General features: G+C 39.7%; 2 protein-coding genes across 2 annotated transcripts; one reads left to right on the top strand and one right to left on the bottom strand.

Moving 5' to 3' along the window:
* LOC8065361 (mediator of RNA polymerase II transcription subunit 13) lies at nt 574-15,951 on the top strand. Its single transcript, XM_021449478.1, has 23 exons — nt 574-887; nt 2,376-2,487; nt 2,823-2,896; nt 3,013-3,152; nt 3,255-3,341; nt 3,443-3,530; nt 3,620-3,703; nt 4,246-4,323; nt 4,415-4,494; nt 5,446-5,524; nt 5,787-6,095; nt 6,162-6,248; nt 6,987-7,218; nt 7,341-7,547; nt 8,474-9,778; nt 9,887-10,136; nt 10,597-10,681; nt 10,772-10,859; nt 11,132-11,210; nt 11,636-11,934; nt 13,259-14,306; nt 14,386-14,763; nt 15,019-15,951. Exons 2-23 carry the CDS (start codon nt 2,464-2,466, stop codon nt 15,654-15,656), a joined length of 5,739 nt encoding a protein of 1,912 aa, XP_021305153.1. The 5' UTR covers nt 574-887; nt 2,376-2,463; the 3' UTR covers nt 15,657-15,951.
* Nucleotides 16,065-27,547, bottom strand: LOC8066859 (glycine--tRNA ligase, chloroplastic/mitochondrial 2). The gene is made up of 36 exons (XM_021449479.1): nt 27,212-27,547; nt 27,017-27,067; nt 26,844-26,911; nt 26,487-26,568; nt 26,318-26,381; nt 26,050-26,105; nt 25,875-25,952; nt 25,317-25,391; nt 24,962-25,032; nt 24,698-24,814; nt 24,505-24,606; nt 23,985-24,105; nt 23,764-23,850; nt 23,548-23,634; nt 22,963-23,064; nt 22,675-22,738; nt 21,839-21,894; nt 21,238-21,309; nt 20,749-20,831; nt 20,611-20,659; nt 20,018-20,080; nt 19,647-19,736; nt 19,478-19,564; nt 19,242-19,316; nt 19,085-19,143; nt 18,789-18,882; nt 18,490-18,708; nt 18,307-18,401; nt 18,032-18,122; nt 17,838-17,942; nt 17,713-17,751; nt 17,308-17,397; nt 17,115-17,216; nt 16,901-16,982; nt 16,720-16,805; nt 16,065-16,606 (listed from the first exon to the last, which is right to left on the bottom strand). The coding sequence occupies exons 1-36, from the start codon at nt 27,491-27,493 to the stop codon at nt 16,508-16,510; spliced, it is 3,243 nt and encodes a 1,080-aa protein (XP_021305154.1). The 5' UTR covers nt 27,494-27,547; the 3' UTR covers nt 16,065-16,507.

The raw sequence follows: 27,988 nt of genomic DNA, 5'->3' as shown, positions 1-27,988 counted from the left end.
GGCTCCATAAAGTCCAAGTCCTGGGAACCCCTCCGCGAGTCCAGGGCCGCTCAACAACGGCAGTGAGCTCCACATGTCGAAGCCATCTCCGTCCATCGACGAGAGGCGGCGATGAGGCGAGCTTATGACGGTAGCACTGGTTCCCAGGAGGCGGCGGCGCAGCTGCGGGTTCGTGTCGTGCATGGGGATGAAAAGGAACCGGCCGCGTGACGGGAGTTGATCCCGTGCGGCAAAACAACGCTTTTCTATGGACCCCACCTCAAATAGCCAAAAATAGCCCAAATAAGCATCTTTTTAGAGGATAGTTTTTTGGGTGAGTTAGATACAAATAACCCTAATCTAACCCTCATGTTTGGATGCTTTAGGGCTATTTAAGTCCCAAACAGCTAAATCTAACTCTAACCCATAGATCCAAACAGAGCTAATAATTACCACAAACAAACAAAAGTACTACAGTGTCGCGAATTTTTTCGAATCAAAAACTAAACACGGCCATAGACATGAAGTTTCGGCGAAATTACTCACAGTTACCACGATTACACACTCGAACGTTATAGTATTTTCTATTCTGCCGTCCGCTATCATCGCTCGGCTTCCCCTGCGAGCCGCGACCTCGCCGAGCGACCCCCTGCGAGCCGCGACCTCGCCGAGCGGCCGCGCGCCTGCGCCACCTCGCCGCGCCCACCTTGCCGGGCGGCCACGCCCCCGCTGCTCCCTCTCCTCACTGGCCTCCATCTCCCAACACTATCCCTAGAGAAGGAGAAGAAGGGCGCCTCCATCCCCCAACCCTAACCCTAGAGGAGTGCCTTCCTCAACGACGGCCGGCGCCCCACTATCTGCTCCAGCGAAGTGAAGGCCCCTCCAGCAAGCTCCCCCAACCGTGCAAGGTATTCCATCCCCATCTCTATGCTGTGATTTATGAAGAATGCAGTGATTTGGTACACATGCTTTGTAGTTGCCCTGTACTAGTGTAATTTTGGGGATGAAGCTTTGTGACTATGGACTCATTTCGTGATAGTTTGGCTACATCCATCGTATTAGCATGGAATTAATGTAATCATGTTCTCAGTCTATGGACTTGTATCTCAGATTATTTGGTTGGACTTGTATGTCGGGTTATTTGCTTTGATGGATTATTCAGATTATCTAGGAATTATTATTTCAAATTATCTTGTAATATGTTGGCACTTTATTTTAATTTACAAGCTTATTTTGCTGCTGGACGCATCAATGAAAACACTCATGTCAACCAAGGGCAAAGTGGGCAATCCACACTGATAGAACACAATTCTGGAGCTACATGGTTTAGAGGTTGACGGTAGAAGGTGCTTAGCCGGAGCTAAGAAGATACAGGGTTTAGAGCTTGGTGGTAGAATCTAGTTTTCTTTGTAGCTTTGGACGGGTCGTGTTGTTTTTTTTTACTCAAACCACCTCTCATATTTGGTCCCCATATGAGATAAGTGGGTTATAAAGGGATCCTTTTCTTTCTGTGTGTGTGTGTGTGTTTTTTTTAAATCGCTGAGATACAAAGTGAAGGTACAGTAACGCAACCAAACGTGATTCGTGCATTAGCATACTTGAGGTGTGGCATGACGATTTGTCCACTCACACACTCAAGAAAAGGCGTGGCAGTTTTTTCTAATAAAATTTAAAATCCATAATAAATATTAGCGCATAAAGTATTAATATTCTCATAATAATAACAATAGTAAAGATTTTTTTCTATCTAAAGACATGCGTGAAAAAAGGGCCCAGAAGAAAAAGGCCCGCACGGCCGTGCGGCTGGGCCGACCGTCACTGCATCCCCTTCCGCTGCACTCGACCGACCCTTCCTTCCGTCCGCTCTCCGCTCCGCTGCGTTCATCCGCGTGCGTCTGTCTCTCTCGTCCCTCTCTCGCTCTCCGATGACTGGTGGGCCCACCTCTCGCTCTGTGACGACAGGTGGGCCTCCGCCGCCCTAAGCCAGGTGCTGAGGCTTTCGTTGGTCTCTTAGCCGGCGACAAGCACTCACCCAGGTACTCCTTCCTCTTCTCTACCCTTCATGCTGTGCGAAGCTGAGCGCCGAAACCCTAACCTAAAGCTATTTAGCTATTTGATTGACAGGCCTCCTAACTTAGAAGTTTTTGCAAAAGTTTACTGGATCTGCCCCTGTTCATTACATCCTCATTAAATATATTGCTATAGTGGATTCATTTGATATTATAGATGTTATAATCTATTTTCCTTTGAACTCGGTCAAAGTTAGACGAGTTTGAGTAAAACGATTTACAATTTTGAATGGAGGGAGTGCGAACTATCCCATTTTTTTATTGCGTTTATTTCATTAGGATCTGCAATATGCTTGACTTTAAAGCTTTTTACATCACTTGTGGCAGGACCATGTTTTGGGTTTCATCATCTTGTTATCTCCAGGCTGGCTCTCTGGTGATTTTATAGAGCAGTACCATTGGCTCTGCAATAACTATGTGGACCAACATTTTCAAAATAGTAAGCCAGACCTTACTCCACTATCTGATGTAGTTCCATTTGTGCAGCACCAAAACATGATCCATCTTGGAATATGCTTGCTTTCCATTTTTTTATTTAATTGTAGCTTCTTGCTAAGTGATTCACATCATCTGGATCTCAGTCATTTTAAGTTGTTTTTTCTTCTCAAAAAATATTTTGAGAAACATAATGCATTTCTATCTCCATGAATCTGTGACCCAGAAGTTGCAACTCATATTTTGTTTGGACCATTCAGCAAATTTGACTACCCATGCTTTCATATCATGACTGACATACTTCTTTCTTATTCTTATGGTTATGTTTTGTCCTAACAGGGGGAGCTCCAAACGGTTTCGTGGTTTCAGTTTCTTCCTTTCGAACCAGATGCAAGTGCAGCGTCTGAGAAGAGGTGCTGTATATGCTCCTTTGATGGCCTTTTGTGCTTTATCTTAGTTGTCTTTGGGCATTTGTTATTTATATGTGGAATCATTTTCTTCTTTTGTGTATCACATGTTCCTATTTCAGTTCAAAGGCTGAGCAGAAAGACGCTCTTAATAGCATTGTGCTTTCAGCATATCTTCACTTACAAAGTGAAGGTTTCCTAAGTACTTGGACTAATTCCTTTGTTGGTCCATGGGATCCATCTCAAGGAGAGCATAACCCTGGTAATGATCATATGTATTGGCTTCTAAATATCTATCTATTTTTCTTTTACCTTAAGTTTGGTTTTGGATGATGCATACCACATGGCTTTGCTATGCTTACAGATGAAAAGATCAAGCTCTGGTTGTTTCTTCCTGGCTGCCACTCATCGGTATCTGAAAAAGCCCAACCTGCTGTAAACAAATTAAGAGGTTGATTCTGGTTGATATTTCTTTTTATTGTGATGTCTCAATCCAATGTTTCAGTGCTTATGTATTTGCATCTTCCTACTGCTTATTATTTTACTCTGTAGTTGCTTCAAATGGTTTATGGGTAGCCCCAGGCAACTCAGAAGAGGTAGCAGCTGCACTGTCTCAGGCTTTAAGAAATTCTTTAGAAAGGTATTCTTGTATTTTTTTTAATAATTGTTGCAGTAAACCATCGATATTTTTGCTGGTTGGACATGAGTATCCCTGTTTTTTTGGTGCAGATCACTAAAAGGGCTTTCGTATGCAAGGTTTGGTGATGTTTTTACAAAATACAACCCCCCTACAAGAAACCAAAACAGCTTTAGGTTTGTTAGCAAAGATTCCTAATTTCCTATACTTTTATTTGCTTATTCTGTTATTTTCCCACTTATCAATGCATGATAAGCTGTCAGTTAAAGTTACATGCTTGGTTTGTTAGGGTTGGAGGATATGTTGGCTCACTTTATCACAAATGACAGCCCAAGTCTTGCACTTAAATATATATGATATACAATGTGAGACATGAAATATGTAATGGATCCTGCTACTCTTGTAGTCTTGTGTTTAGATAGGCTTCTGCTTATATACTGATACACTACTTTGTTGCACAGTCCTAATTGGATCATCAAACTGCACTGTAACTATATATAGCTTTATAGTCTGCTGTTTTTCCTGTCACCGTAGGTTTTGGCAATGATTTTTGTGCTATTTTGTTAACTGTTATTATATTATATGCGGATGTGTTGATGCTCTGAACTGAAGAGATTGTTTGATTACCTTATCTTGTATAGGAGCATATTGCCACAGCTGGTAGTATTCAGGGACTCTACCTTTCCTGATTTCTTTATTCTTATTATCATTGTTTTAGGAGAGCACAGCCTACAGTTGAGTTTGTCTTTGCTGCCACCGAAGAAGCAATATTTGTTCATGTTCTGATATCTGCTAGGTAAGTACTCAGAGCCATGAATGCCTGATATATTGCTGATCTTCAGTGTATGTATGTACTGATGACCTTACTTTAAATAATATTCTACAAGGTATGTTCGGAACCTTTGTAGCGATGACATAGAGAAAGTTCTCACTCATTCTCCTCCCTCCATTGGTGAAGGTCTTCCAGGTACTGTTCCATCCCTCAACAATGTTTTGTGTCTTGCTTCTTTTGTACCATTGCAGTTCTTTCAAAGACTTCCTTTATCTTTTTTTGGCTGATTTATATTTTTGAGGATTAAGCGGAAAAAGTGTTGAATTTTGTTTACGATAGGGTCATAGGGAACATTTGAACCATCCAAAACGGTATTGCCCAAAACCCAATTCATAAAAAAGCTTCATTTTGATGAATTGGTGAGTCATCGAAATTATAGAATTCCAAAAATTCCAAAATGTGTTTTTTAGTTTTTGTCTCCTTTACAATTACAAAAAGTGACATGTTATATCTTAGAAGTACTCCTGATATTCTAGTGTTTGTAGTTTTGTGGGTATTAAGATAAACCTATGCATGTCTTTAAAGCTACTGTGTTAAATTAACTTGCCTCGTCAACCACCTTCAGCCTTCAGTGACCAATGAACAAAGGAATTGGGCATTGAAAAAATGTAGCAAACACTCAATAGGGTAGGGTACTAGGGTCTGCAGGTATATCGCTTCTCGAAATCCTATAACAATAAACAAAAAGGTACACTTTTGCCGAGCTATGCAGCAAAGAAAAAGTACGAGGATAGTAATTAGTTAGTTCTTCACCGCTCAACTTACAAGGATGTTTCTTTCGTGCTCGTACCATTGATATAAAAACTTAGCTTTATTGGAAGTATTGATTTCTTTAAACAGGACTAGTATGACCGAGTGATTTTGAGTAGTATGACAGAGTGATCTTTGGAGTCCTGGCTTGAAGTAAGCCATTTACTTCTAAAATACTTATCATTTCTCAAGAATAAAGAAGATTTTACTGATTTTACTAAATTTTCTGCCCTTGACTTATATGATTAATACATAATTTCACTTTTCTCTGTTGTTTCCACCATTTATATAAGTTGTTCTTTGTGCTTATTTCATGACTTACATTGAATGTTGCAGTTGTTGTTGCTCCTAGTGGGATGCTGGGTAGGCTTGTCGGTTGCTGTCCAAGTGATCTTGTAAGACAAGTATATTCAAGGTATTTCAAAAGAAGTGAAATTTATTAATACGTTAAGCTAGTATTCTGCATCTATGTGTGCGAGTGTTCTCTAAAGAAAAATCATTAATCCCCACTGATGAGATGGTTGCAATGTAATCTACAAGCAAGCACTTGTATTAGTTTCATCAGATGTTTTTTAATGAAATTATTGTGTATTCAGTTATTTTTTAAAGATGTCCATATGAGCAGATTGATCACTTTGACAGTGTTGTCTCACGTTAAGTTCCTTTAACAATTGCAGCAAATCATCAGCACCTAATTTACCAGGTTTTAGTCAACCTACTGTATGCCAGCTAAGAGGCCAAAGTTACTATGTTGAAGTTGCACTTGGCTTTCCAGCTGCTTCAGCCGACAAAGTTTCTGAGTCCGAGCATATTCAGATAAAAAAAGAATTGGATCCAGTGAAGGATGCTCAGGTTGGTGCTGATGGACAGCGTAAGGTAGAATCACCTGATAGCCTTCCAGTTTTTGAGAGGACATTTATTTACCCACCTGAGGCTATTTTGGTACCTATGGTCCATCAAGCATTTGTTCGTTTTTCGAGCAAAAGGTACTAGTCTTACTTTTTTTCTTGCAATGATTGTAACGGACATGGCTTATGTTTTGTTCTTTGCAGAATGTGTTTACAGGGCTCGCTGGGAAGTTCATCATGGGAGGGATGGCCGTTCTGGAATTTTTCTCCATCTTCTTACTTTCAGAACAGGTCAGTCTCAAATTATTTGTTTCTTTGGCATGCTCGATCAACGATACTAAAGCGAGAATTGACTATTCGTTGTAAACATGTTTGTCCACTCGTGATGTTGTCTATAAATTGAGGAGCTCCATGAAAATCAGCACTTACAAAGAAAATTTTGCACTTAGTGCCCCCTAATCATTGGTTGTATGTATTCCAAATCCTCTTAAAGCTACTTTGTGTTTGATCTCGTGCACTTCTATTCTCTGAACCCATGATCCTTTGCTAACCTTTACCCTCTCTTTCTAACTGTCTTCTGTTTTGTGCTGCTGATATTCTAAATTACAGATGGGCAACTGAACCCCATACATTCCTGTTTATTTCCTGTAACTTGAGTTGGCAGCTAGAACATGATCTGTGTCTGTGAATCACCATCTTGGCTTCAGTCTCCCAAGAGTTAGAACCATCAGCAGGGTGTGAACTTGTTATTATATTTAGACTTTTAGAGTATTACCAAGTACATCTGAGAGCTATTTAGAACTGTATATGCTTTTTGCTGATGGACCATGATTCATACACACTAAAATTCCTGCAAAAAAAAGAGAAGTTATTTCTACCATGTAAAATTCAATCGTGTTTGATCATACCTAAGAAATAGTAGTAAACTGTTCAATATGATGATTCTGTTGTTTTTTATTATATGTGCTGGTTATAACCTCTGTCGTGTCCATAATTTCTCCTACTTTAATTGGTGTCCTCTGTTAACAGCTCTTTCCTTGGATCTTCTTGTGGACTTGGAGTCAATTCTAATTATCTGAGATTAAGAAGGAAAAAAAACAAGTGCAACAGCATGGCCAGCAGTATTAGCAGTGTGAGTAGCACTTCTGATGGAAGTGACCGTGCAGTTGCTACTGAAGGTGATCTTGTAGCTGACGCTGACTCTATGCCCGGTCGTCAGTCTGATATGCCATCCAACAATGATAATGGCGGTAGTAAGATGGTACTGTAATCTATTCCTTCTTTACTCACATATTTTTTGGCACCGGCCTTATAAGCAATATCGTGGCACTCTGTACACAATTGTAGGGGCATCAGTATAATCGTGATGCTTTGTGTAATTAGGTATCCAAGCGGCCTCGTTCTGAAGTAAGAGAAGTTTCTTCTCATACTGGCCAAGATGTTTGTGAAAACATACAAGGTGTGAATGGTCAGGTTGGACGCTCTTGGGGCTGGGATGATGAGGGTATTGTTATGGACATCAATATACTTCTCTCAGAGTTCGGAGATTTTAGTGACTTTTTTCAAGAAGAGGAGTTAGATTTTGGTGAGGTAGGCATTCTATATCCTTGTAGTATTTTATTTACCTTCAGAGCCATTACTGTAACATTCAATGATTCAAATAGTGACTTAATTAAGTATGAGGAGCTCTGTGATAGTGCTGAGCTCAACTTAAATGGTCCTCAATCCATCCCAAATTATAAGACGTTTGACTTTTTTGACACCAAGTTTGACCACTCGTCTTATTTAAAAATTTGTGCAAAATATCACTTCTTTTGTCGTGGCTTGGTTTATTAATAAAAGTTCTTTAAGAATGACTTATATTTGACTATGTTTGCACAAATTTTTTGAATAAAACGAATGGTCAAACTTGAGATTGAAAAAAGCCAAACATCTTATAATTTGGGATGGAGGGAGTATGAGCCTATGATAGAATGATGGGCTATATGTCATTTCAAATCCAGTACATTTTAATTCTGACATTATATATCATCTGTCGCAATCTGCTAACTGTAATAAACTGTATTGACTCCTTGAGTTGCATTTAATACTGCTGCGTTGCTACACTAATGTTACAAAAGAAATTTAGTACTGGTGCCTTTGTCTCTATTTTAACCAACTACTGTACTTCACTACTGCTTTTTGTATTGTTTAGGTTATAACCAATGACCTATGTTAGAGTTCATCATAATTTGAACTGATTGATTGAAAAACATTTAGTTGTGATGTCACTAAAGGTGAAAGAAACTTCTTATAGACTGCATTCCCATCCCCTTTTTAACTTCTATACCTTAGCTAGTTGTTGTGAAATGACTATTGAGGTTATCTGCTCCTTGGATTTATTTAAAGATTTAGCATGCTACCTTTGATGATGGGGAAACTATCATCATATAAGTTTTATTTAAAGATTTAGCAAGCTACCTTTGTGATTTACCTGTAGTATTAATTCATGCAACTGAAAATTCCATTTCGTATAGCCTCCAGGTACTGCTGAATCACATGCTCTAGTAATTCCTGCTTCCGACGGTGGAGATGTCACATTCACAGATAGTCCATCAACAGCAATGGATATCCCTGAACAAAGACTTTCTCCTGTTGGTTTCACATCTTTGGATGCATTTGACCACCAAATTATGGTCCCTGCTCAGGATGTTGTTTCTAAAGTTCAAGAACCTCATAAAGATTCCGCAACACCTGCACAGTCCCACTCGTTAGTTTTATCATCTGGAAGATTTGATTATATCACCAAAGCTGAAGCAAAGCTCACATTTGCTCCAGAATATGCAGCTGTTGAAATTTCTATTGCGGAGGCCCCAACACCATTGTTTACAAATCCATACTTCCCCAGATCAAAGAAACCTGGCAGTTCTAGTTTTAGAGTTTATTCATACGATATTGCACAAAGCTCTCAAATTGAGTCCACAGGAGACAAGCCAGATAAGCCTTCTAAACTAACATCTGGTATTCATTTACATGATGTTGGTTCATCAAACTTATACACACTTGTCCAAGGTGGGAAGAAAGAGAGTGACAAGAGCTTAAAGAGTACTGATATACAGCCCTCTAAGGGAGAAACGTCACCACCTATTTCTGGTGTGACTTCATTTAGTTCTTCTCTTGTTTCGCAAAAGAAGAGTGACAGCACGTTCAATGCCGGCTATTTTCTGCTTTCTATGAAGACTGCTCTGGCAACTGAAATTGAATGCATCATGTTCCAGGCTGCCATGTGCAGAATTAGGCATACACTATTGTCTCTGAGAAGCAAAGCGTCTGCCGAGTTTAACAGTGCAACATCCAGTTTTATGCAGACAAATTTCTGCAACAAATCAGATCTCACCCCCAAGTATGACATGAGAAAAAAAGAAATTATGACTGTAAGGTTATCTAGTGATGTTGATCATGAAATGTTTGACAGATCCTTAATGGACAATGTGGGAGTTTGGAGGCCTGTTGTTACGCCTAAAGGGCCAAAGTCTCTTGAGTCTTTGTCTGCTAACACATTAGCTGGTGCAAGCCCAAGCCTGTCTATACAAAGACAGCCTGTTGTAGATCTCCTCTGTGCCATGGCTCTGCTTGTTCAACAATCTACTTCATTTGTTGATATGTCACTTGATATGGATGATGGAGATGGTTCTTTTTTCTGGCTTTCCCTGGATGAGCAAAAGAGACGTGGATTTTCTTGTGATCCTTCTATGGTTCATGCTGGCTGTGGTGGCCTATTAGGAACATGCCATTCAAAGGATTGCGCTGGTGTTGATTTAGTTGATCCACTTTCTGCTGAGGTAAAATTTTGTGCTTGCTTCCTTTTTCTTTTTTATTATCACTGATACTTGTGCAGTACATTGTTTCTCCATTATCCAGTGTTCATGTTCAGTCCCCTTTGGGTACAGGTTTCCGAGTCATCCATGATTAGCTTGTTGCAGTCAGATATAAGGCAAGCTCTTAAAGCTGCCTTTGCAAACATGGATGGCCCATTATCAGTAATTGATTGGTGCAGGGGTCGAGGCAATGCAGCTGAGTCAGTTACTGCAGATGCATACTCTTTTCAGTACTCCACTGGTGATACCCTGGAGCCGTCAAGTTCACTGCCCATTGGTGGAGATTCTTTGAGCCCACCCCAGCCGGCGAGTAGCAACCGAGGTATACCTGCTGTGACATGTACTCTGAACTTGATAATTCTGCTACTAAAATAATATTGCCAAAGGGAGGAAGAGACAATGATTTGTATCACAGGAGATTTGTGTTATGTGCCTGCTATGATTGAGGGGTGCGAACTGAGGGAGTGGCGGCGATTGGCGTGCTACAGTAGCCGCGAGTACTGTTCACGCCAAGGATTGTGGCGGCTAGGGCTGCGAGGGCGAGAGAGGCCGGCGGGGCCCTTTGCCCATGACTGAGCAAGACGGAAGGGTTTTCCTTCTTAATTCTTGCTTGATTAGATTGATACATCTCCTCTCCTTATATAGAGAGGTTTACTTGACTCCCAAGTTACCTGACTTCTACGCAAGCGACCCTTATCTCTAATTAACCCTAACACTAATGGGCTATACCACCAGCCCAGGACCAATAGGCCCCTGCCATAACATTTTGTGTGTCACTGCAGGCATTTCAGAATTAGAGTACCAAAAGGGATATCACCGTATCAGACCAACCATTGCTGTCCTCCCTTCACCTTCTATGCTAGTCGGGTAGTGTATCTTTTCTTTTCCATGAAATGTTTTATCCTACATAAGCATATATATCTGCATGAGTTACTGATGCAAGCATTAAAACTGCAGTTACCAGGATGATTGGTTAAAGGCCTCGGTGAATAGTCTTAAAACGTGGGAGAAAGCTCCTTTTGAACCTTATGCCTTGCCGAAGCCTGTAAGATTAGTTTGGCAGTGTTCTGTCACTACCTTCTCTCCTTCCTCTCCCTTCATGCTGCTTTTGGGGAAACAGAAAATGACTCCAAATAGGACCTTACTCCTTGAAATTATCTTTTTAGCACTGCTTTTAGACGGATTTGTGAATATTTTTGTAACAGCAAAGACACCATAGTGCAAATGGTAGAGCAGCATAAATTGTATTCATATACAGTTAGTGACTCTAGATTAATATATTTGATTCGTTGATTTCTTGTCTGTTCTCTCTTTTAGGTTACTTACTATGCACTTTGCCCTGATATTGATATGTTGACTTCAGCAGCAGCTGATTTTTTCATGCAGCTTGGGACAGGTCAGTCATGTTTTTCTTTCTCCATATTTTCTTTAGTTAATTCTCATGAATAATATTGCTGATATAAGCTACTCCCTGTGTTGAGTCCCTCCCTAAATAGTTGCCAATTCATAATAAATGCAGCCTAATGTAGATACATAAGTTTATATGCTTTTTAGACAGAAATTTTGGTACTTAAAACTCAAAAAGAGGACACTCATAACGTTATATTTAACATAAACCATATGTCACCATAAATATGATTCACTTATTCCTCCCTTTTTGACAACAGTACAACATGATTGATGTAGGAAAGAAATACTTTTGTCACTCCAGCAGATTTATGTACATTAGCAAGTTCTTAATTTCCAAACCTCTGTTCCAGTTCATTCTGATGCAAAATGTTTTTAATAGCATTTGCCATCATTAACTTTGTGTTCCTGTAGTTTATGAAGTTTGCAAACTGGGAACTCATTCACCACAAAACAGTGGAGGACAAATGGAACTATCTTCTGGAAAATATTTGCCTTCAGGACTTGTTCTAGTTGAGTGTCCTGAACAGTTGAAGAAGGTTGGCTGCGGCCACTTAAGTCCCATCACTTCAACAAGTGACTATCTTCAAGTTTTTTCAAAACATTGGAGTGTGAAAAGCTTTGTAACATCTATTTCAAGGATACTTAAGGATATAAAGCTGACTTCAAACATCTCTACGAATCAGAAAGAGAGCAGTAGTGGACCTTGCACAGTAAGTCCTTTTTCCTTTTTGTTCCTTTGCCTTTGATCTGATTCATGAAACTTAACAATAAAATAGCTGCTTCTCTCCTATTGGAATGATTTGTAGTGGTACTCTGCATAATTATGTTCATATTTTCTTTCTATCCATCTACCTTGAATGTTTAATGTTTTGAAACTAAGTGCCTTTTCCCTTTTGTTTTTTTCAAACACCCCCCCCCACCCCCCCATATGATTCTCAGATGTTTTTGTTTTGTGGTATGATTTGTTCTTTGACTTTGTAGTTTTTTGTTACTTTCATCTGTGCAAACAGAACTTTTCTTCTTTCTTGATGCTACCATAACCAGGGCTCCTGTGACACCTGTCATGGTCTCATGGATAAATCTGTAGTTCAAATATTCACTTTTTCTTAAGGTATGCATGTGTTGTTAATAGATCCCTTAATTAGAACAGACAAGAAAGAAATCAATCTCTCCTTTGAACTGAGGAACTTGTCTTCATTTCTCGTCTAATTGCCAACCATGGCACCTCTGGACGTGGAGGGGCCCAAGCTTGTGATTCAACATGCTTGCATTCTTTGTAGCAAAGCAGGCCCACATCATATTCCTTATGATATGTATTTGAACCTAATTATCATGTTTCCCTGGGAGTGGAAATGATTCAACCTTTTAGTTTATGATGATATAGTTTGTTCACGTTTGTCTGCCGATTTTTATTTCGCAGAACTTTTCAATGTTAGGAACTTTTTAACATCACATGATATTTATGATGATATTTAATTCTTGCCTTGTCTTGGTTGATTTGATATCAAATCTTTTACCTGGTAGTATTGTGGACTAAAAATACAATTCTGGTCTTGTTTGGAAGGCCCGGGATGACCCAAGAACCTAGAGTATCCACATGGAAATTATTGAATTCCACTTGGATGATAATTTTGTTCGAGTATATTCATGTTTTGTTTTTCTCAGCTGTAGGTTTTTGTATATATTTGCACAAACCTGCCTGTGTATATATTCTGTCCTATAGCCCTCATAATCTATACTCCCTCCATGGACAAGGTTTGGGGCAAACATTGGGAATATAAATCATGAATAACTTTTAAGTTGTTGAATTTGGAAATGTGAAAACCATATGAATAGATTTGTCTTGAAAAATACTTTCATACAAGTATACATATACTATTTTTTGATAAATATTTTTATAAAAACAAGGAGTCAAAGTTAGGCTTTGGAGACCGTGTCGTTGTCCTAAACGACTTCCTTTATGGGTATGGAGGGAGTACCTAATAATATTCATAGCATGGTAAATTATTCACCAGTAGCCCTTTATCCATGCAGGTAATTTATGTAGTTTGCCCATTTCCAGAACCTTGTGCAATTCTACAGACGTTAGTAGAATGTTCTGTTGCTCTTGGGTATGTTATTTCATCTCCGGAAAGGGAAAGAAAGTCGCTATATTCGCAGGTTGCCAAAGCCCTAAACAGCAGTGCCTCTGCAGATGAAGCATCAGCATCAAATGTTGTTATGCTATCCGGGTTCAGTATACCTAAGCTCGTCTTGCAGATTGTTACTATTGAAACTGTACTGAGAATTGATAAGCCAAACAAGGAGCTTGCTGTTTTGAAGGACATAGCATTCACAGTATACAACAAGGCACGACGTATCCCGCGGGCTGTCTCCACAAGCGACATGTTTCAGTCACCAACTTATTTGGGTAGATCTCAGTCCACAATGATGCATGTTACATCACCTGCTCCTACTCTTTGGAAAGAATGTTTAGTTCCTCGAATGTCTGGGCCAACTCTCTCTCGAGAAACAGATTTTGATGCATCCATGAGGTCGGCAACATGGGATAACTCATGGCAGCCTGCTCGTTCTGGAGGACTGCTGGACCCAAGTAAGATGCCAGATCTATGTGCTCAGGATGATAGGAAATATGCCTTTGAGCCACTTTTCATACTTGCAGACCCTGGGTCTGCTGATCTTAATGCTTTAATGGAACCGTCAAAATCTGGAGCAGATGCAGGTGGCAGCAGGGTTTATGGCTCCATGTCAGGAAGTAATTCTGATAGTGGAGTGAGCCCTCTACTCGATGTATCTGAGAGTGACAGTGCAGCAAGTCTTCATTGCTGTTATGGTTGGACCGAGGACTGGCGATGGTTAGTATGTATTTGGACAGATGCTAGAGGAGAATTATTGGACAGCTTAATATTTCCTTTTGGTGGTATTAGTAGCCGCCAAGACACTAAAGTTCTCCAAAGTCTTTTCATCCAAATTCTACAGCAAGGTTGTCAAATAATGTCGTCTTCACCTGAGGCTAGCAATATGAGACCACGAGATGTCATAATAACTCGTATTGGAGGTTTCCTTGAACTTGAAATTCAAGGTACTCACTTATTTTATCAAGAACTCAGATACCTTTTGTTTTGGGACTAATGCGATTATATAATATGTTTTGTCTGCAGAATGGCAAAAGGCAATATACTCTTTTGGTGGTAATGAAGTAAAAAAGTGGCCTGTGCAGTTACGGCGATCCATACCTGAGGGTATTCCACCTAGTTCAAATGGTCCTACACTCCAGCAGCAAGACATGGCCTTAATTCAAGATAGAAACATGCCTTCCTCACCAAACCCATTGTACAGCCCTCATTCAAAATCAAGCTTCATGAAAGGTGCACTTGGACAATCTGGCAACAAAAAGCAGATCCTTGTAGAACAAACCGGAATGGATACTTCAAGGGGACCACTGCACTTAGTTCGCAGCATCAGTTTGGTTGCAGTTTCCCAAGATCATTCGTTGCATCTCACATGCCAAACAGATCTGTTGACGAGACCTGCTTCTGGTAAGCACCTCCGTATATAGACCATCATATATATATTGAAATACTCCAGAAGATACCACTTTATGCCCATTTGGTGTGGATATCTATTTAGTGATGCATTTTGTTCCAACACAGGTTAATTACTTGTTACTTACTGACCACCTAAAATTCATTTCAACCTACAACAGTTTGTCACTACATGACTATAACCCTTTGTTTGTAAGGAAATCAATAGTAAAAGATATTAAGCTTGTCAAATTGTGGCCCTTTTTACAGGCGAAGGGAATCAAGGCAGCAGTGGCCTTTCGAGTTACTTGGAAGGTTTCACTCCAGTGAAGTCCATTGGGTCAATGCCAGCATCACACTCATATCTCCTAGTTCCTTCACCAAGTATGAGATACCTCTCTCCTGCAACATTACAGCTCCCGACATGCCTCACATCAGAGTCACCACCGCTTGCCCATCTATTGCACAGCAAAGGGACTGCAATTCCCTTAGCAATGGGCTATGTCGTCTCGAAAGCCGTCCCACCTGTAAGGAGGGACTCTGCACAGCTCACCAAGGATGAACAACCCTCTGTTCTCTTAGTTAGCATCATTGATCACTATGGCGGCAGCATTGCCACTGTTCAAGAAAAAATGAGCCGAGGCGGTGGTGGCAGCAACATGAGCAAACAGGCAAGGAACTTCACTCAGGAAACAACAACTCGTGACTGTGAGGTAGAGATGCATAATGTGCTGGAAGCTGTGGCCACGGAGCTTCACTCCCTTTCTTGGTTGACAGTAAGCCCGGTGTACACAGAAAGGCGGACTGCCCTGCCCTTCCACTGTGACATGGTCCTAAGGATGCGGCGGCTTCTACACTACGCTGATAAGTATCTATCTCAACCAGCAGAGAAGGGAGAGACAACTTAGAGGGGTGACTAATTGTCATGTAGCTGTTAAACAGGAAAATTAGGGCTGGTATGGTGCTCAAATTCAGAGTGTCTCTGTGTATGTATCTAGCTAGGTAGGTAGGTAGGTGAGGGCACATTGACGAGCTTTGTAGCCTGATTTTGCAGTGAAACCCTGATTGGGCTGAGGATGTAATCAACTGTACAGAACAGCTCGATACCTCTCCCTTGATTAAATGTAATACCGCTGTAACCTTTTCTCTTTTTGGTCGTGTCTTTTGGTATATTGCCGGAATGCGCATCTCTTGTTTAGGGTCTGATGACTGCTGTTGTTTTTCTTTCACCTGAACTGCCTGCTGTATATTGGGGGCTGCAGAAACCTTGGCTAGAACCTGTTTTTTTTTTTTCCTTTTCTTTTTCTGAATTGAACTTGACTAAAACTTCGGTGATATAATTGGAAAACTCAGTGTCCACGCATGTAGAAATACATAATGCAGCAAAGACTTTCAGATACATTATTTGCAGCATTAAAAAAAACCATATCGCTGTGAACAGGTCTGTATTATTTGTCAATCCGGTGGTTAGATCAATCGGGCCTAGACTGCCTGTTGTTATACTTGTAAAATCATCTCCCTGCTACGCTAGTTAGATCGCTGTAAGCAGTGGGGGTGATTTTAATTAACGGTGCTTTGCCTGTGCTGCTGTAGTGCTGCTCTCCACTGGACGCCAATTTTCTCTTTCTTCAACAAACTTGCTTTTTTAAAACATTGCTTTCCAGAATAATTAATTTGCAAAATCTCCTCACATATCCCGGCATCCACTCTCTATACACTCGCTCACTCCTGGAACGGCAGTACAGGCAGGCTCACCCGGCTAAAACCCAGGTAAAACTGACAGGTCCGCAATTCCCTTTGGCAAACTCTCAATCTTTCTCAGCAGCGCTAGCCGGTTGTTGCGAACTCTCTCATCTTCCTGTACATGATATACACCATCAGTAAGGAACACGGCAAGGGTAGTCATCATCACTCATAATCATCATCATCATCAGCAGCAGCAGAAGTTTTTCAAGGGCATTTCAAACTCACCACCATGACAAAGACACTATTGAAGAAATCTTCTAGGGGTTGTATCAGGAGCAGAGAAGCATCGGCAAAGGTCTTAATGTCAACACCTACAGGATGGGTAGTTGGATACAGCACAGGTAATCAGACATAATGCAGGAGAGGCAAGCCATTCACGACAAAAATGAAAATGAAAAACGTGTACCGGGATGGATCTTATCAGCAACCTCCAAGTAGGCACTCCACAAAACTTTTTCTTCATCTTTCTCGAATACGCTTGGGTCAACCTACACAAAATCAGAGTGGAGAGAAATACTGCATCAATGAGTACTCGAGACTGGTGATGTAGTTGAGTCAAAAACTTCACCATAATTTGAACTGAAATCGCAGTTTATGATGGTACATGTTTAAGCCAGTACCTCCAAAGCAGACTCAATTTCTTTTCCACGGATTATCCTTGTTGGCCTTGAATATGCTTCAACAACTTTTGGAAATGTTTCCGTTCTTGAAAATGCTTCCATCTGCAAGTGTCCACACAACAAAAACTATAGAATACTCGGAAGAACTGTAGAATCTTTGGGGCAGATAGGTGAAGGGAACATAACATCTTACTTCAGTTGCTGTTTGTGCTGCTAGATAAGGGCAGTTTGCACGCTCCATAAGTACTGAACGGACTATCTCGCAGTTAACTCCCTCATCCACCTGATGGCAGTGACAAGAATAGATGCCACTTTGAAAAAGGCAATGGATTCCATCGACCAAAAGTTTGATTACATAGAGCAAAATGAGTTTTAAAATGAAATGCAGATGTACCAGTTCAAAATGTTAATCCTATTCAAATAAAGGACCAGCACAGCAGTTAGACAAGTCATGATAACCATCCAAAAAAAATTGTTTTCTGTGGTAAATGTACCAGTGTGTGTACCAGTGTATCTCTATCCTAGCTAACACCCAAAATGAAAAATCCTAATATGTGTATATAACTCAACTGTCATTAAAGATCAAGATAATATGTACCAGAAGTTGTTCCAGTCTCCTTGTGACGAATTGTACTGCCTAAAAAGGATTTTGAAAATGAATCTGTCAGGAACCATATACTAAATGAACATAGTACATAAACATTATCTGAAATGCGTACTGACCTCATCTATAACATTAGTCTCTATTTCTATGGGTTGCACCCCAGCCAATAAGGTGAGAGCTCGCCTGAGGTCAAAGCTCTTCTTGTTCTCAACCAATATTTGGACCTAGATAAAATACATGTGAGAAAATTTCATGTGATGATAATTGGGAAAGTTTCATGTGATGGTAATTGGGCCTTTTCTAACTCCCTTACCAGTCCATAAGAGACCCTTCGAAGTCCAAATGGATCATTGGTAGAACTTGGCTGGCATCCAGCTCCAAACAATCCAACTAGGCTATCCAATCTGTGAAACAAATGAGAGAAGGGTAGCAACTTCTCTAGCTTGAATAAATTCTTGGACAAATGAAATGCAGTACTACCCGGAAAGTTGCCACAGAATTTCTGTGCGCTAACAGAATAAACAAATGAACGCAAAAGTTCTTTTTTCATGTTGAGACTGAGTGGGCTACATTTGTGTGCACAAGTACCTATCAGCAACCGCAAGGACTATACCAGCATCTGTTCTTGGAAACACATCACCCGAAGACCGAGGAAGTGTTATCTCAAATAGTGCTTCTGCAATCTTTGACATGAATATGTAATCAGCCAAAATGGACAGAATGCTAAGACAAGTTGGTACCAAATTTACCACATTAAAAGAGAACCACAACCTCTTCGGGGATGCCATCTCTCAAAGCATAATGGCGTGCCATAATTCCAGCAAGTGAAGTAAATTCTGTGACAATAGAAGTGGCAAGATCTGACATAGCCAATGCAGCCGCATCTTTGATAATTGAGATCATTCTCTCATTTATTCCGAGAATAAGGGCCAATTCAGCAACAGTATTCTCAAGACGTGTCATTTTATCGAGCATTGTGCCAAGTTTTTCCTATTCAATTAGGATGTAATTATTATGAAAGACAAACATTACAAAAGAAATAGCGTAAGAGTTCAGGACAGTATACTTACATGAAAAAGAATGCCACTAAGCTGCCCTCGGAATTCAGAAAATTTCTTTTGTGTATCCATCTTATAAAAAAAATTGGCGTCCTCATACCTTGCCCTGCATTGTATGACAATTCAGAATCTAAAGCTGACTAAAGTAGTAAAGTCCTCTAATCAAACAAAAAATTCAGAGGGCACAGAAATAACACTTTAATCATAATGCTGTTTAGTTGACTATGGTGATTGTTCATGCAAAGAACTTGACTTTGCAATGCATGCCACAACTTGTTTATAAAATCATCATAGGGCCTTTCAATAACCTGAGAACAGCTTCATTCCCTTTGCGGACAACTTCCTCACTAATTGCACCATTGGCAACCTAAGAGAAAAGTGAGTTAAACAAAAGGGTAAAAATGCATTACTCAATTGTCAAATATATGACATGCTCAAAAAAATTTGTCCAATATAATCTCTCACAGCAATAAAATAAGGTAGCAGATCGCCTGTGGACTTGGAGATTACAGCAAAATACTTCTGGTGTTTCTGCATAACCTGTAGTTGCAATTCTGATTAAAAAGATGCAGCACATTACAATGCATTATATTTCTAAACAAGGTTACATGTTAGCAGGTTTATAATTTTGGTCATTGAATTGTCAAGAATGGAAGAAAAAAGTTAGCTTCTACGCAACCACAATAAAAGGCTGAACATACCGTAATCAGTACATCTTTCGGAAGTTCTAAGAAGGAATCATCATATCGACCAAGGATGGGCACAGGCGCCTCCACAAGATTGATAACCTGCATAATGTGGTTTGAAATTACAGTTTTTGACAGCAAAAATTAAGATAAAAAATAAAAAATGGAATAAAAGGATATCTACCTCCTGCAGCAAGCTATCAGGCGCAACAAAATCGCCACCGACACCTTCAGCCAATACAGTAGAGGCATGCAAGACTTTTTCCTTCCGCTCCTGCAGTAGAATATTTTATGAAACTTTATTACAGTAACATCTGGAGTGCTAAGCACTTGAAAAATTATGAATGAATCCTTAGCCTTTTCCCTGCTTCATGCAGGCTACTAAAGCTGACAAAGCTAAAAAGTTCAAACCCATATTTTAATGACAAATATTGCGTGACATTGAGATTTGATGTTAAGAAACCTCCAAACAAAACATTACTTTGTTAATAAAAAAAATTAAAAATGAGTTTGTGGGTTAAGTGTGTGAACAACCTAATAGTGCACTCATCTCACCTGCATATTAATCAAGATCCCAGCTTTTTCCACACTACGTAAATATGATTCTGCAGTTTCCACCTGAAATTGGAGAAAAAATTCGAATTACTTCCATTCTACATATGATGAGCTGGTAGTATGCTGCTTTAGTTATTTTATTTATGTACAATACAAGAGAAAAGGAAGATGTCAGAAAAGAATCTTTTATGTATTGTTTGCTGTAATACAATGCATAATATCATAAAGTTTAGTTTATGCAGCAACATTCTTACTTCCTCTCCATCCCAAGTTATAAGACGTTTGACTTTTTTGACCTCAAGTTTGACCACTCGTCTTATTCAAAAAATTTATGGAAACATTCAAGTCATTCTTGAAGAACTTTTATTAATAAACCAAGCCACGACAAAAGAAGTGATATTTTGCACAAATTTTTGAATAAGACGAGTGGTCAAACTTGGTGTTGAAAAAGTCAAACGTCTTATAATTTTAGGATGGATTGAGTACTTTTTTTTTTAAACGAAGCAACATTCTTACTCAAGACAACCATCAAGATAGAAGTAACAGAAGAAGCAAAATAGATGAAATATACAAACACGCAAACCAATTAGTACCTTAAAATTAGCCAAAGAAGAGTTACGAAGGCCACATGACTGATTCCCACTGCCAATGCAAACCTTGTTTGTTATAGAAACAAGAATGCTCAAAATTTATGACAAAACAAGATCGAGAACTAATACAAAATGTATTACCTTGAGATACCAGCAAAATAAAATGGCACAACAAAATCGCCATGAAGTGCCAGGATCCAGCGTATTGGACGACTAAAAACAATCTGCGAGTGAAATAATCTAGAGTGAGTGGCATGCACATTGATCTTGTAATGGGATTTGTAAAGCTCATTGCCCAAATTAAAGAAGTAACTATTGTCCTCACTGAAGAAAAGGAAAGAAGTAACCATAGTTGAGAATTTATGCAAGATTAGCCAAAGGTACATAATTATGAAGAAGCATTCATTCTACCCTTTTATCTATGTATTATTTTCAGGAAGTGTACCCCCCTAGGTGAAACAAAAGACGAGAACTAGCTACAGCTAAGTTATGAGTTCTGTTGATACAAGTACTCTAACACATATGTAATCAGTTTAATTTGAAACTATAGTGACATTAGATCATTTGATCTAGGATTCCTCAAACATAATAGCACATTGGCGGCATAAAGGCCATTCAGGGTACACATACATTGGAGTTCCAGCGCATCGACTTGGGAAATGAAATACCAGAAACAATAGTAGGTATATCTTCAGCTAGGACCTGCAGTTGACATGCTACAATTAAAGGACAAGCAGAGATACACACTGCACGAAATAGAAAAGAATATGCGAAGCCACACATGTCGAGTCAGGTACTGGAAGACATGGACTCTGAACACAGTAAACTAATTAAGTAATTGATTATTGCTAAGCATCGATAGCTTCTTGTATTATTAATTCTTCGTGTTAGGGCGCCAGTCGCTGCCTCTATAGGCACATGGCTGTTGGCCCATTATGGTTATTATAGATTGATACATGGGTGGTCATATAACCAGGGTGGCCATATAATTAGGGATACATGGGCCTCATGGGCCTAGCCACATGGGCCTGCATTACACATACTCTAACAGAAAAATGCAACAGATATTTATCACTCTCATTCCAGTGCCAGAAAGTCCATTGTTTATAAACACCACGAATATACGAGGAAGAACTTTTTAACTCTTGAAAACTCTGTTGATCAACTAAGGCCCTACTTCAGGTATCCAATACAATCTTCTGTCAAGCAAATATATAGGATAAGAAATAACCTCATCAGCAAAACGAGCAGACTCTCTGACTCTAGCATAGATATATTCTGTTTTACCTGTAAAGTGTGATTTTTTTCATGAAATTTAGGCCTCTTTAAACAACAAGAAGAGATAATTAAGAAAAAAGGGGGGTTATAAGGGGGAAGCAGCATTATGTGTTATAAGCATAAGGCCTCAACATGGGCATCTGGTAATAAGATATAGGAAGCAGATAATAAATCTGAAAAAAAAACTTCAATTTTCTCTTGATAAAATATGGATTCATCTGAATTCAGTACCCTCTATTCTAGCAGTTAGCACTGAATAAGTTTATAGAGAATAAGCAGTTGAGAACTAAACTAAAGCTAAGGTTACCCTATAAAATAACTAAATGTAATATCAATGAATGAACTACACAGGTCATGACCGTCAAAAAGTTACACAGGTTTTTTTTTTAGCATAAAATACAGCAGGGGAAACCCCCACTGTAAGATTTTATAAAGAAAAAAAGGATAAGAACTGCACAAGAAAACAAGCACAACAAAAGCCACTCAAGAGGCTGAGAGAGCCACTTGGCAACCAGAAAGCTAAGAAAAGGGATATAAACAAAGGAGGAAAGAAGAGTGTTTGTCCTCAGAAAACTACACAGGTCATCAGTTCTATAGTAAATTCCGTGCTATCAATTCCACATGGTGATTCGAACACAGCAAGCACAAACAAGAAGTGGAGATGACTGTAGGTAGGTAAGTTGGCAACCAATCACAATTAGCAATATAATTATATGAAAGAGAAATTGGCAACTCTAAAAGGAAGTGGCAATCATAAATATTTAAAAGGGAAGAGCTTGTTTTGTATACCATCTATTCTTCTATATAGATGATCAACAGAGACATTATTCTTTCGACAAAATCCCTCAGCGGCCTGGATAGGAACAAAGAAAATTATTGTAAGAGGATAAGATCCATATCAGCAATGGTAAAAAATGCAGCTTTTGTAAATGATGCTACTCGCTTCCTCCTAATTAAGAACCAAACTAGATTTTATTTTCCACATGCACATATTCATGTTTCAGGCTACAAAAGAGACACAAGAATAAGCAATATCACAACAGCAGAGTATAGCCAAGTTTCTTGTGGATAGCCAACCTTAGTGGGGTTTCCTTCTTCGTCAAATGCCTTCGCAACTGGTGGACCACGTAGTTCAAACTCTACCTCTGTTTGCTTCATACTAAGATTTTCAACAACAATCTGTAAATCAAAGCTGGACTTCTTATTGCTTCAGATTGGACAAGTATAGATGTATAAAAAAATAGTGGACTAACATCTTAAGGGTTTTCCATATAACAAACATATCTAAAAGATGCCCACCAAGAAATCACTTCTTTCAAAATGTTTTCATGTTCATGTACACCGTTTTAGATATTTCTGTGTGACTAAAATGCACAAACATCCCTAATATACTAAGCAAAGGAAATTTTAATGAGTAAGAAAAGTTCTCCACCATGCAATTGGCTTAGTCATCAGGCAGGTTATCACATTCATTTCTAACTGAACACACACCAAACTGCCTCCTGGTCTCTACTCACAGAAGGAATACAAATGTTGAAGAGATTTTAGACATTACATGACAGCAATTTCTGATGAAGCTTGAAAGATATGACGGTGTAGAAAAATACATCAAGAAGGCTGGTCAGGAAACTAAATGTGAGATGAAAATTGTCAGGATGATACCGCTAATCTCCTTGGTGTCCCGTAAGTGTGCACTTTCCCATGGGTCAATCTACGTTTCTCCAATGTATTAACTAGAGATTTCTCAAGCTGAAGATCAACAAGCAACAGATCACAAGTCATTCCACTATGAAACAAAGTCAGAAAATTCTAGGAAATAAAAATTTGCAAAGCAAGGGTCATCATGTTCTTTAGATACAAATGGAAAGCTATGTTTACCTGTTCAGTTGCTTCTACGACGTCACCGGGTGGCAACTCTTCTGTTCCTATTTCAAGAACAAATGCCCGTGGTTGCACTGGCACTTCCTGAATGGCAGAAACCAAATTTCTAGGTCAAACAACATGTGTTTTGTTTTGTGTAGTCTGCAACATCATATGTGCATTCCTATGTGATTTTCTTCTTAAAAAATACTCAGCGGATAGCAATGTAAATGAACTACCTCTCTACGAGGTTTTTCGGAGACATGAGGATAGATAAGGTTATCCTCTTCATAAGCACCCAAAGGATGTCCAAGGTTTTCTCGAGTTTCCACCCAAAGCTGAGCACATTGACGAGCAAGGCTGCACAAAGCAGTCAGCAAGATCATAATTTTATTCTGACTTTAATGCAGAAGCTAGATGAAAGAAGAACATTGAACTAACATCAAATAATGTAACAGAATAATGAATGGTTAAACATCAAATCAGTTCAATATTAGATGAAGCAATCTTCAACTATGAATTCCAAGCCCATAGCAATGAGGTTGGAAAAGCAATCAAAATATGGGTAGTGAGGAATCTTAGAACTTAAAATAAAATGCAGGTTGCTAACCTCCAAGAAAAAGAAAAACATGGTGATATGGAGATATTTGTTGCTCTAATGGAAATATATAATTTAATTAGGAACAAAGAGGCACTTGAAAGTTTCCATGATACCTGATGACGTAAGATAGAAAGAAAACAAGGGAAATAGTTCAGCACCTTCGCATGCGACCAAAATATCTTGCACGCTCAGTTACACCAACAAAACCTCTAGAATCTAATATATTGAAAGCATGAGAGGCCTTCAGAACCTGATCATACCTAGTTCATTGCAAATCAAGAGTAAACTTGTTAATTTTATCACTTAATTGCTTGTAATCCAAAAGAGACGGTATAAATCATTCAAGCATACGCCGGAATTGGCAGCCCCAGTGATAACAAAGAGCGAGCCTCTTCTTCAAAATTGTCAAAGTGCTTTTGAATGTGACTGACATCTGCATGCTCTAAATAATATGCACTCATCTCCTTCCTGAAGTCAAGAAACCAAAAATAAGGTCCAAAGCTTAATCACATGACAGAATCAGTATCCATGGTATATAAGAGGAGGAAATGCAGGGAAATCTAACGAAAAAAAAGATCTGCATAGCATCTAAAAACAGTCAAGAAAAAAGCATACTCGTTCTCAAGGAACAGTTCTCCATATGTAATTCCTTCAGTGTATAGTATATTCTTGAAATGATCAACTCCCTGTCACAGCATCTAAATTAAAGTAAGGTCAGCTTTTTCAAAGGTCATGCTACCAGCAATAGTATGGTAGAAATGATCTCAATGTTCCCTCAAAAAAAGAAATGATCTCAATGGAGAAGTTAGTATCACAGTTGTTGTGCTATAGACATACAGGAGTCAAGGATCAATAATCAACAAAATCGAGGAATTATGTTTACCATTCTATCCAGGAAGAAAAGAATGCTAATAAGCACTGTATATGTATGACTCATACAAGACGAGTACAAAATAATTACTGGGCCTACCTGAAGTGACATGAGGATACGCTCAAGTCCATATGTTATTTCAACAGAAACCGGCTGCAATGGAAGGCTTCCTGACTGCAACAATTGAGATACAGAAAAAAGGTACAGGGATTAGACAGGAATAGGACCTGAAAACTTTGAGTACATGAAGTGATGATGCAAAATCATCTAGTTTCTTTTTTTGACACAAAAGTACAGCAGGGGAGACCCCCACTGTAGGAGATTTTTATTAATTTTCAAAAAAGAGGAAAAAATTGTGCACAAAAAAGAGGGGCCAAATGAAGTAAGCCACACAACCAGCAAGAGGGCAGGAGAAACTGCACTCCAGAGAGTTTTGTTTTTGGATGCTATTTTATTCTTGGTTCAGATCATATAGTTCCTCCTGGATGGTCTAGTTTTCTTTTCTTTTCTTAAAAAATCTAATAAGTCAACTGTCACTTGGTCTGATTTGCATTCCTTGTCTACATCCTAAATATGCAGATGAAACAGCTGTGTGGTCCCAGTTTGATTTTAGCAAGAGTCATGAAGTGATACATTGTAGTATTTAATTAGTTGTACCTGCTGAAAATATGTGAACTGTGTGATTTCCATGCCATCCATCCAAACCTCCCAGCCCAGTCCCCAAGCACCAAGAACCTATTATGAATAAGAAGAAATTCGTTGGAGTTTACTTAGCCAGGACAACATGTGCTGGCATACAAAGGAAGAACACTGAAAGAAGGTAGAAGTTCACCGGACTCTCCCAGTTGTCTTCAACAAAACGGATGTCATGTTCACGGATGTTGATACCTGTGAGACAAACAACTCAACCAATCACTGACTCCATTTATATTCATAAAAAATGTGATAGAGGGAAACATAGAACATCATCATTTACCAGTTGGGACTTTCATTAGTGAATATAAAAAATGTAAAAACATTTGTCAGATTAGTTTTCCTTGGTTGTACAAACTACAAAGTGTCTAGTAGAACTGAAGGCAGATAATATTATTCAGCAATACCTATTGCTGAAAGGCTGTGCAGAAAGAGATCTTGCGAATTTCCAGGATCAGGCTTCAGAATTACCTATTGATAAGAATGATTAACTACCACGAATCAGGTACTGGTAATGGTTTGGCCAATTAAATAAAAGAAGAAGATGGGAAAAAGAGAAGCAAAACTTGAGTGAACCTGAAACTGAGTATGGCGCTGAAGCCTATTTGGATTGTCCCCGTAGCGACTATCATCCGGTCTTATACTTGGCTCCACGTAACTTGAGGATCAAAATTGGAGAAAAATACAGTACAGCACAAAAAAAAAAAGGAAAGGAAGACGGCGTTAACACTGTATCCTTTGTATATACTGCCGTGCCGTTCATAGAGAGCATCACATGTCATTTTTTTAGATTAAAGGAATTATTATTATATACAATAAGGAAATAATTTGTGGAGCGTAATGAGGAGAAATTAGACGGCGGTGCATAAACAAAAGGGGTGGGTGTTGAGTTGATAAATACTAGTAGTGGTGAGGATGAGAGGGCAAACTTACGCGACGTTCCATGGCTCAGGACCTAAGACTCTGAGAAATGTGAGAGGATTCATTGTGCCTGCTCCGACCTGGATTCGATGTGGATGAAAAAACAACGTTATTGCCTACTACTACTAGTATGGGTCGGGGCCCGGGGGTTAAGTAACAATGCGGAAGAAGAATACGCATGTAACCTCGGTGTTGCTACACTGCATGACAGCGCATCCTACGGAGGCCCAGTACTCCTGTGGAAATGGAATTGGAATTGGAATTGAGGAGGGGTCAGACGTCACTCAGAGAGAGAGAGAGAGGAGATGTGGGTAGTTGTGAATTTGATTAGTGGGGAGGGGAGGGGAGGGGAGGGGAGTGGAGCAGCCAGCGAAACGAACCTGGAGGCGCTGGATGGCCTGCTGGAAGGTGAGGACGGAGGAAGCGGAAGAGCCCCGTGGGTTGGCAGCGGAGGAGGAGGAGGTGGAGGCGTCGCCGTCTGCTGCGGCGGGAGCAGAAGAAGCTAGGGGGAGGCGAGGGCGTCGGCGTGGGCGTGGGCGGTGGCGAGGAGGACAGAAGCGGGTGGAGCCTGGAGGAGGCAAAGCGGAGGGCGCCGTTAGTATCGGAGTGTGCCGGCGGGCGGCGGTGGGGGAGAGGAGGGGAGGCGGAGGAGCCATTATCATTGCCAGGTGGAGAGGAGGATAAGGGAAAGGGAGGGAGGGAGGAGACGGAGGCAGCAGCAGGCGGGAAGAGGATGAAGATGGCAGGTGGGGGTTGGATACGTCTTCGCTCTAGTGAAGACGCACTACTACTAGTACTTGTCACTTGCTCTGGAGTCTGGAGGGAGAGCACGTAGCACACTAGGGGTGCATCATTTTCAAATTAAAGTCATTCCAACCTTTTTTTTTTTGAGTCAAAACACCTCATCTTTAACCAAATTTATATAATAAAATAATACGTAGCATTTATCATTGCTAACTATTTGGTTTCATAAATCTTTGCATTTCTCTTTATAGTCAACTTTGGGGCCTTGTTTGGATGTAGTCGGATTCACATCAATCCACATATGTTGAGGTGGATTGGAGCGGGACTTGAACTAAATTCCACACCAACCCACACCAACACATATGGATTGAAGTGAATCCGACAACATCCAAACAAGACCTGAGAAAGTTATA

Source organism: Sorghum bicolor, chromosome 10 (genome assembly GCF_000003195.3).
Source record: "Sorghum bicolor cultivar BTx623 chromosome 10, Sorghum_bicolor_NCBIv3, whole genome shotgun sequence".
In the NCBI taxonomy this organism is placed as follows: domain Eukaryota; kingdom Viridiplantae; phylum Streptophyta; class Magnoliopsida; order Poales; family Poaceae; genus Sorghum; species Sorghum bicolor.
This window is presented reverse-complemented; position numbering and strand designations above follow the sequence as displayed.